This window comes from Acanthaster planci, linkage group LG09, assembly GCF_054643075.1.
Source record: "Acanthaster planci isolate LZ-2023a linkage group LG09, COTS_SCS, whole genome shotgun sequence".
NCBI lineage: Eukaryota > Metazoa > Echinodermata > Asteroidea > Valvatida > Acanthasteridae > Acanthaster > Acanthaster planci.
The window spans coordinates 17,412,230-17,422,432 of record NC_141785.1 but is presented as its reverse complement, the minus strand read 5'-3'; the positions used below and the strand labels follow the sequence as shown (position 1 = coordinate 17,422,432).

Genomic DNA, 10,203 nt, shown 5'->3' with positions numbered 1-10,203 from the left:
TATATCATGGATAAAAGAAAAATAAGTTTTCCTGAAAAATGATCACAAAATGTCACAAAATGATGGCAAGGCAAACTGACTTACCTCTCCTCGTAGACCAAGCTGAATTGCCCTTCTGTCCTCTTTCCCTCCATTGGGGGCGTGGTCTGGGTCCCACTGGAGGCGGACAGAAACATCCATCTTTCCAGCCTCCCTCTGCGCGCCAGCAGTATAGGCCTGGGACAGGATGGAGTCAAAATTTGCCCTGGGGATGCAAATCGCCAACACTCTTTCTTGGCCCCGCTTGCTGGCCCACCCACAGCGGTACATCATCCAGAGAAAGTTAGTCTTGATCCAGGACATCCGAGTGAAGCTGTACTTGGGTCCTCCAAATCTAATCAACACAGACACGGAAATGGGTTGAAAAAAAACCCCTGCATCCCCAATGCAGAGGGGAGCCGTAAGTCATAGCCCCCCCCCCAAATCTGGAAAAAATACGGAAAAAGAGCACAAATGTTGGAGAGCCACTCCTTCCAACTTAGTTAAAAGCTCCAAGATTTAGCATTGCCCCAAATAAGGCCATAAAAAGTTGCCCCCCAAAAAAATCACTTTTGGCTGCTCCCACTCAAAATATTTACCCCCCAAGGAAATTTGGTTCTGAATCCATGCTTAAATGAGCTGAAATTTGACTACTGTTTCATATTTGCTAGCTGGATACTGTACTCCGATTTAAAGCCCTTTTTTTTCAATTGCTTGCCACTCTCACTTTTAAATCCCTGTTGTGAAATTTTTTGTCTTTTCGTAACCATGACAGAGCAAAATCCTCTGATAACAATATGATTTCACACATCCTAGGGAATTAGGGTTTTTCATTACTACTACGTGTAGTTTTGGGCATTTTGTTACAAAATTTGTCGACAGTGTTTGTTTCTAAATTATCTGCCTTTGCCCTGAAAGAAAATTCAACACTGCAAAAATCGCCTTCGTTCTTTAATAGGGTGACACAGTAAGACAAAGACAGCCCCTTTAATTTGGACCTAATTTGTCTGCATTGTTCAATCTGAGTTTTGGATAGTGCCTTCCTGATCTCCCTTTCCCATGGTAACGCTGCCATCAAGTAAAGCCACGAGCAATTGAACAGAGGATAAAGGCATTCCTTTCCTTCCTGTCACAATACTAATTCTGTAAACATCGGAAAATAACTTGAAGACATCATGCTGTTCACATGTACACATTCCTATGGGAGCCCAATGGACCACATCCCGAGTCACTGAGATAGTAAAGTGCACAAGTAAACAAAAAACATATCAATATTTTGTTAACTTACAGGTCACTTTAACAATAACTACCGGCCCTTGATGTGGAAATTATATTCACCTCTGATTTGAAACAGCATAATCTGCAATTTCTGGACAAAAAGCTTGGTAAACGACAATTGTTTCGTCATCATACTGAGCAAGAATGTGACGACCACTCGGGGGCCAGTGATGCTGAACCTGCGTCTTGTAAGGCTCCGTCTTGAAGTTAAACATCACCTTCCTCGCAGCCATGGCTTTGGGTACAATGCGATATCACCTGATGTGGGAAGTCGGAACAGAAACAACAATGGAATGGTTGTTGGCAGGGTTACCAAGTTAAAGCTGTCTCCCAATTGCTTGGCTGTGACTTAAAATTGTGCACTTGTAGTCTGTGCTAAATTGATGGCTTGATCCAGTTCAAGTAAAACTGGGATCTACTGATTGCTTTTTTTATCATTTGGGACTCTTGGGAAAGAAGAGACCAAATCCAAATGTTAACATGGGCAACAAGTACATGTAGGGTGAATGAAATAGGACAATGTGAATGACATTCACTCCAGGACTGTTACAACCCCAACTGGTCAGTGCCTTCCCTGTTTCAGGACACATTTGGGGCACACATTGGTTGGAAAGAAACAACTTATGACAGAAAAGTGCTCGGGTAGTAAGCAATACTTATTGTGAAATTGTATTGAGATTCAGACAAGAAAAGGAACATGGTAACTGAAACACACGTAGGTCTACTGCCTGACTTCAAGAAGATATGAACAGAGGAAGGGTAAGAACCATGACATTAAACATACACAGCGGCGGCAGAACGATTTTTAACGTGGGAGGGGGGGGCAGTTGTTAGACCATCAGGCATCAGATTATGTACGTCTCACTCAATAAGCCTTTTGCGATTTAACTTTGACCCAAATCTGGTACACTGAGTTCTTTCAAATTTACGTAAACATAACAATTTGATTTCTCCTTACTAAAACCACTGTTGCTATACCTCGTGATTCCGGGCAAGCTTTTGCTTAGTTACATGAGACTATTAAGAGACGCCTTGCAATAATACGCTGTTCTTAAAGGATAAGAAGGGCACAAAGGAACCAGTCCAATCCAGAGATGGTGGTCGCTATGCAAAAGCTTGCCCGAATCACGAGGTATAGCAACAGTGTCTTTAGTCTGAGGAATTAAAATGTTTATGTGCAGCCAGAAAACTCAGTGCATCAGATTTTATTCAAATTTAACTCGCAAATGGCTTATTGTACGACCTACAAAATGTGGGGGGCAGGCCTCCAGTCGAAAAAGTGGGGGGCCACTGGTACAAGATTCTAAATTGTCCCAACCTATTTTTAAGATAATTATTAACAATTACATATCTTGCGCACCGTTTCTGCATCCAGCACCTGTCGAGTGGCATCACCGAAATAAAGTTCCAATTGCCCTCACAGTTTCAATGGTCAAATGGTTTTCATCCACAAACCTACGGGGCAGTGCCGGCACTTTACTTATTACACAGCTTGTGTGCTGTGGCTACCAGCCACCGAAGTACCATTCTCGCGCGAATATTCCGGTTTTGGCGAGACAAGTAAAAATCCAAGATGGCGAATCGCGGCGGACACCATGTGGATGCAGTTACAGAGCGAAGATTAAAGCCGATCTACGGTAAGGAGAAGCGGTCCTTGGGAATGATCAAATATGTTGTGAATGATTACGAGATTATATTCAGTGAAGAATTTTTCAGTTTGTTTTGAGTGGGTTATTTGAAGGAATATTTAGACCGCTAAGGCCTAACCAGTTAACGGTCAGCCATGCCAAGTCCTGTTTTCTGGTTTTACTGTCGGCATCCTTTACTCAAATTACTGCCTTAGCTTAGGCCTACCCCAGTATTCCTCTTTTACTGTTTTGGACGGGATCATCAACTAACGCTTCACGGCCAGAAAAACTACTCACCCATAAATTGAATGCGAGGAGGCAGCGAAAAGTTTAAGTGCTGTGCGTGTGTCGAGCAAAACGTTCTGATTTTGACAGATCTTGAAGTCAGCAATATAAAGCCCCAACCGTTTGACTTTGGCATTTACAGAAGCCATGAGGTGGTGATAGAGGTATTTTTTGGAAATTTTGAGAACCGTTTCAACTTAGTCGAGGAGCGTTAGTAATAGTATGACAACCCCGTCCAAAATTGTAAAAGAGGAATGCTCCACTTAGTAGAGCTAGCCTACCTCCTAGGTGGACTACCTGACCGTACTACGTTACGGAGGGAATCCAGGATATAAAGAGTGCAAAATCAGGCGAAAAATTTTGTAACTAAAATTTTCAACACTGCTACCTTTTCCAAGGAGCCAATTTCACGTCTGTAAATCCTATGCGTCCTTATCTCACCTGTATCTCCACAGCTGGTGGGATTAGAAATTTGACACATCACCACCAAAGACAAAAAGGGAAAATAAAATCTGACATAACGTTAATTGTGGCCATTGTTGTGGACTGTTTTCAGTCGCTCTCCAGTGCAGTCGCACGGTGTGCGCGCACGCGACTACCTGGCGCACGAGACTTGGAGCTGCGTAAACGCACATCGAAACTACATGTTCTGACTAGAACCAGCGAAACTGAAGTCTAACCCAATCCACTGGTTTTGACGCTGACATAAAGCACGTAACGCGCAACGTGGTTCTCAGCCATGAGTACCGTTGATCTCCATGCCTAGTACACACAACATCGGGCCGGGGGCGAGGCTGTGGCTTGCATTGATGATGATTGATGATGGCAAGCTGAGTCTACTACGGCCAGTACCGGAAAGTTAAAATTCACAATTTGTGCAAATCCTAGCCTTTTTTTAACATGTATTATGTGTCAGCAGGTGGACTTAACCCCTTAACACTGGGATTCTTTGACAGCGACTGCTCGGCTGCAGTGGCAGTATGCTAAGCAGCAGGCCCACATTGAAACTGCAGCTCCATGATAAATAGAATGTATGAGTGGTATGCAATAATCCTCACACAAAGCCACGGTTCCCGGTGCGAAGGGGTTAAAATAGACAAAAGATGTCCACAAAATTTGATAGAAGTTATAAGGAATTCCCGGCAGTTCCGTGTCCAGGGAAGAGGGTATTATCCAGCAAGGCTTTGGCACATTTGTGTTGCTAGCAATTTACTCACATCTCTTGATTTGTCCCATTTTACATGTAAAAGTTATACCGAATACATTTTTTTTTTGAGATGGAGAACTTTTCCAGAACGACCTGGCACAGATAGGTATTTTTTAAATAAACTAGACTGATGATGAGAGTCAATAATGGCGATTAACAATCATAATCTCTTGGGCCTGAATTTAAAAACGAAAAATCACCTACTTTGGGATTATTGAGTATTTTGAAATTGCACATTAATTATATATAACAGGTTTGCCCTTACCCAACGTATATTAATATTAAGGGCAAACCCGTTATATATAATTGACACATCTCCCCAAGGCAAAAATACATCTTGAAAATAGTTCGCGGTACCCGCTGCTTCATTTGACTCGGACCAGCCAACCGACCTCAACAAGCTCGGTGGTCGAGTGGTTAAGACATCTGCACTAGTAAGCAGGAGGTCGTGGGTTCGAGTTCCACCCAAGTAAGCTTGTGAGGTTTTTTTCGCAAGCTCTCGGTCAAGCACTGAGCATACAGTGCTTATTAATATACGTTGGGTAAGGGCAAACCTGTTATATATAATTAACATATCTCCCCAACGCAAAAATACATCTTGAAAATTGGTGTGGATCCATCGCCCGATAACCAGACAGAGCTCCAGCATGACCATAAACGTCAACCTCCCAAGCCAATGAATATTAAGCCCACTGACAAAACTGTTCGGCGACATGATTTCTTCACTGGTGAAAAACATTGAAAAAACATCGGAAGGCACTTATGATTACAGAGGACTCCAAACAACCACATAGAACAGTACACATGAATTTGAGTTTCCATCTGTTTGATATAGGCCTACGTGAGGCTGAGGGTTTTAAGAGAGCATCTCCCCACCCCCAAAAACCATGTAATTTAATTAGGAGTTTTTTCAAAACTTCAACAGAGTCTAGCTATCTGTCCATTGCTCTATAATCCAACTCGTCACAGCCAATTACCACTTCAGTCTGCTTGTTGTACATGTATGTTTAGTTTACGAATAAAAAACGGAAAGAATGATCAACAGCACGATTTGTGCGTGATTGCAACTTACCGCACGTGCGTGCGCCAGTACTGCCTCTGCATACCGTGTTCCCGATCAGTGTAGCATCGCTCTCACCTGTTTATCACAATCATCATGCCCGCAATGTAATCCTCTTTTTTTATTCCTCAATTATTAAGACAAGTTACTGTTTCATTTTCATAAAAATTTGATCTCTACAATGTTGTGTATTTATACATGATTAACCAATAAAAACTCTACTGACAAATTAAACATGTTAAACACTTCAGAGAGATCGTTGATGAACTTATTCCCAAACTAGAACCCTGCATACATGTATACAAAGCCTACCACACTAACCGAGGTTATTCTTATAAAATAGCAGGTTGTGTCGCAAATTTTTGTTTAAAACTGAAATATAAAGCAGAACAAAATCTGAACATTTTAGGGGTAGCTAATAGTGGGTTAATTGGTCAGTCTGAAGCCCCCGATCAGACAAAAACGGAACTGCATTTTTTATATCTTGACAGCATGTAGGTTAAAGCCGGGTACCAGTCATGGCCTCAGTGTAGCAGGCGTGCGACAGACCTTCACTGCAAATGCGCACGCGTAGTGCATGCACGCAGCACGGAGTCCTGCACGTGCGTGCACTTTACCAAAGTAACTTCTCTGACTTATTTTCATCAATTTTGTAGTCCAGGCCGATAGATAAGGCCACAAAGAACTTGTAAATGTGAAAAATGAGTTTCTTCAACAAGGTAGAACAAGAACAAATTAGAGCCCAATTTGTGGTCGTTTTGTACACAACGTTTATACCCCGGACGTCAGTCCGGGGTATAAACGTTGAGCTAGGCCTACCCCCAGAACTGTCATGACTGTGGGGTCTGACTAGTCCAAGTAACTTGGACCCTACAAATTGCCTTTTTTAACATTTGGATATGGTCAGGCGATAGTAAGGCCTAAGTACTGGCACAGTTGCAGAATATCCCGCCACTCACCTCGCCCACCTCGTAGCCACGGATACAGAGTCAAGCTTCCATCCACCACCCACTTCGCATTCCCGTATCTGCGTAGCCACTCCCCGGGACCCACATTGGACTTAGAAAATTCTTCCGCCTTTAACATTCCCTTTGCATTTCAGGACCCACAAGGCCCACTTCGTAACCCTGTATCCACGTAGCCGCTCCCCAGAACCCACATTGGACTTAGAAAATTCTTCTGCCTTCAACATTCACTTTGCATTTCAGGACCCACAAGGCCCACTTCGTAACCCTGTATCCACGTAGCCGCTCCCCGGAACCCACATTGGACTTAGAAAATTCTTCTGCCTTCAACATTCACTTTGCATTTCAGGACCCACAAGGCCCACTTCGTAACCCTGTATCCACGTAGCCGCTCCCCAGAACCCACATTGGACTTAGAAAATTCTTCCGCCTTCAACATTCACTTTGCATTTCAGGACCCACAAGGCCCACTTCGTAACCCTGTATCCACGTAGCCGCTCCCCAGAACCCACATTGGACTTAGAAAATTCTTCCGCCTTCAACATTCACTTTGCATTTCAGGACCCACAAGGCCCACTTCGTAACCCTGTATCCACGTAGCCGCTCCCCAGAACCCACATTGGACTTAGAAAATTCTTCCGCCTTCAACATTCACTTTGCATTTCAGGACCCACAAGGCCCACTTCGTAACCCTGTATCCACGTAGCCGCTCCCCGGAACCCACATTGGACTTAGAAAATTCTTCTGCCTTCAACATTCACTTTGCATTTCAGGACCCACAAGGCCCACTTCGTAACCCTGTATCCACGTAGCCGCTCCCCAGAACCCACATTGGACTTAGAAAATTCTTCCGCCTTCAACATTCGCTTTGCATTTCAGGACCCACAAGGCCCACTTCGTAACCCTGTATCCACGTAGCCGCTCCCCAGAACCCACATTGGACTCACAAAATTCTTCCGCCTTCCCCATTTCTCCTCCTTCCTGTAACCTCAAACATACACATTCAATCAGAGTGTAATCACTGATTTTATTAATTTAAATTAAAAATCCGTACAAGAATAACAGACTTAGACATGTTAGATGCATAACAATGGACGAAGACATCTGTATTCAGGGGGCACTGTGGTCAGACGCCATTTATGTCCTTCCTAAACACAGTGGGATTTTTCAGCGAAATCCGACTGATAAAAGGATGTATAAATACATGTACATACATGTACGTTTGTGTTGAATAAATGAGACCGTCTAAACCCAAATTATGCTCTGCATATTCACAGCTGACTGGGCCTAGGGAGTACGAGTTGACTCGGGTACCAGCCAACCTGGTAACACGTTAACTCGGGTGCAATGCAAGTTGACTTGGGTACGAGTTAACTGGGGTGTGAGTTGACCTGGGTACGAGTTAACTTCGGTGTATATTTTGGGGCACAAATCGACTGGGGTATGAGTTAACCCAGGTGGGAGTTGACCCATTTCACATGTAGGCAGGCCAAACCCCAGACGGGAAGATTTTACTTGAATACATGTAGGTCTACCCACTTGTAAACATGGTAAAGTTGTGAAAAAAAAGAAGACGACTAGTCCACAAGACATTGGCGGGCCTACATGTAGGGCCTATTGTTGTTTGCAAAAACACCTCTTAACATGGCAGAAATAATTTGGGGGATTTTTTACCCAGCCAATCGTAAAAAAAATTGGATGAAAACAGAAATCTTGTGATGAGTTTGCATGTACATGTACAGTGGAGTGTCGCTATACCGAACATTCGGCTGTACCAAACATTGTCTTTGGCTCCCTTTTTTTGTGCACAAAACCTACGTATACCGAATATTAAGCAGTTGCAAATCAACCGAGATTTGACACAGCATGCCTCAGAGATCGATCCTGAGTGGTAGCTTCACGACTTTTAGGATAAACTAAATATCAATTTTGTAACTCAAGATTTAATAAAAATAAAAATAATTTAAAATTTCTGGAAACCTCAAAAGTGAGTGCAACGGCAAAACATCATGAAAACAGCAAATCATAGTATCATAAGAGGGTAGACTTCAGTTAGACAAGAGAGGGGGCTATTCAACATGGCAACGAAATTTTCGGCAGTTAATTTCGCTAAACCGAACAACCGCTGTACCGAAATTTAGCGTGGACCCCGTCGTGTTCGTTGTAGCGACGTTCCACTGTATTTATCACAGTATATGAGAACTTCAACTGGCCTTGTGTTGTGTATGGATGTTGGTCTTAAGCAAGCTTAACAATAACACTGCATACTTTGTGGATCTAGCCAAAAAATTGATGATTTTTTACATTAAACTTACCACAAGAGTTTTGTTAAAACTTTTGGTTAGCTCTGTAAAATAGACACAAATCAGATTAAATATTCCTTATTAGTGGAGCACGTTTAGCATCGCGACAGATGCAGTTTTGTGTTGTCTTGTATACATCTCCTGATATGTCATCACGATTTTAAGACCAGACTGGCCAGAGCCAACCTTGGCGCAGCAAGGGCTAGACGCACTCAGCTACCTGTAGTTCTCACGAAATCATTCATGGCCTCTCTTTGGCAACCTCTTGATGACGCTCTGTCTTGTGAGTCATTCCTACATGTATTGCGGGACCACCTATGACAGTCCTGTCGTACAGTGTGTCTGATGTTTAAATTTTTTAAAATTGATTCTCCCAGTAAGTGGAGTGGCTGTTATTTTGGAAGTGGATACTTCAGTGTATTATGGAACATGTAAGTTACATTAAAGTCCCATCCATCGATTATCATTTCATTCCATTATATTAGCAAGTCGTGCTTGCAGAATCTAGTTTTTAGTTGCATTGTATTATTTATGAATTCTACCTAGTGTGAGCTGTAAATACTTGGAGAAGGTTAAAATATTTGCAGCAAAAACTGCCTTTCTACAGTCCGTACTTCAGTCGGGGCTCACTATGATTAGGGCATAGCATCCTCACTCATGTTAGTCTCAATCATACATGTACATGTGTTTGTAACACCCCACCTTTGGGATTTGTTTGTTACACTACAGATAATCTGGACAATGGTAACTACAAGACAGCCATACAGATGGCAGATAAAGTCCTGAAAAAACACAAAGATCTCCAGTGTGCCAAGGTAGGCAAGAAGTTGTCTGTGCATTTGTGACCACCTTGTGAAAATCAGTCAGAAGTACCCAGAGCCACTTGGGAGGCTTTTAACTCAAAACTGGCTTTGGGGACTTACTGTACATGTAAGGCCTATTTTCACAGAGTTCACCAGCCATTAGTACTGTAATTTTCGGAAGATAGGCCGCTGCTTATACGTTGATTCTCAAGCTGAGTAATGTCCGTGCTGCTTATACTCCAGGCGGCTTATGCGGCGACATTTGAAGAATGAAATCTGTCACAGACACCGCACCGTGCCTCAGCACAGCCTAGCCCGGGCCGCTGGCCAGCCGCCTGGCTGGCCATGCCACGTGTGCAAGCGGCATGGCGCTCAGGGGACACCGTGGACAAGGCCGTCATGTTTTCAAGTTTTTGGCGGATGGCGGTCACACCATGCAAGGATATCTCTTCTGAGCATGTGCGGTTCTGAAAACAGCTGGAGGATGCTTAACATTTCAGACAGTATGCTCTCTCTGTCCCCAGGAGACTAGAACATGGAATGCCAGCAGATCATTTACTTGTATGTTCTTCTTGAGTGCCCCTGGCTAGATCCTAAGAACATCCTCTTCACACCTCACCGCCTCCAGACGTAATATAAGCAGCTTCATCATTGCA

The 10,203-nt window shown here is 43.3% G+C and overlaps 2 protein-coding genes across 6 annotated transcripts in view; one reads left to right on the top strand and one right to left on the bottom strand.

Annotated features, from left to right (window-relative positions):
• LOC110976553 (uncharacterized) overlaps nt 1-2,811 on the bottom strand; it is a 28,601-nt gene extending 25,790 nt beyond the window's left edge. The window contains exons 1-3 of one of the 4 annotated variants that reach the window (XM_087140671.1): nt 2,657-2,811; nt 1,357-1,554; nt 85-373 (exon numbers count right to left, since the gene is read on the bottom strand). In XM_087140671.1, coding sequence (XP_086996797.1) covers nt 85-373; nt 1,357-1,529 — 462 coding nt within the window. In that variant the 5' untranslated portion in view covers nt 1,530-1,554; nt 2,657-2,811. Of the gene's footprint in view, nt 1-84; nt 374-1,356; nt 1,555-2,643 lie in introns of all 4 variants that reach the window. The other 3 variants (XM_022229921.2, XM_022229919.2, XM_022229920.2) reach the window with 3 other exon arrangements.
• Nucleotides 2,785-10,203, top strand: part of naa25 (N-alpha-acetyltransferase 25, NatB auxiliary subunit) — a 45,012-nt gene continuing 37,593 nt past the window's right edge. For both annotated transcript variants that reach the window (XM_022229918.2, XM_022229917.2), the window contains exons 1-2: nt 2,785-2,933; nt 9,474-9,559. In XM_022229918.2, coding sequence (XP_022085610.2) covers nt 2,870-2,933; nt 9,474-9,559 — 150 coding nt within the window. In that variant the 5' untranslated portion in view covers nt 2,785-2,869. The remainder of the gene's footprint in view (nt 2,934-9,473; nt 9,560-10,203) is intronic.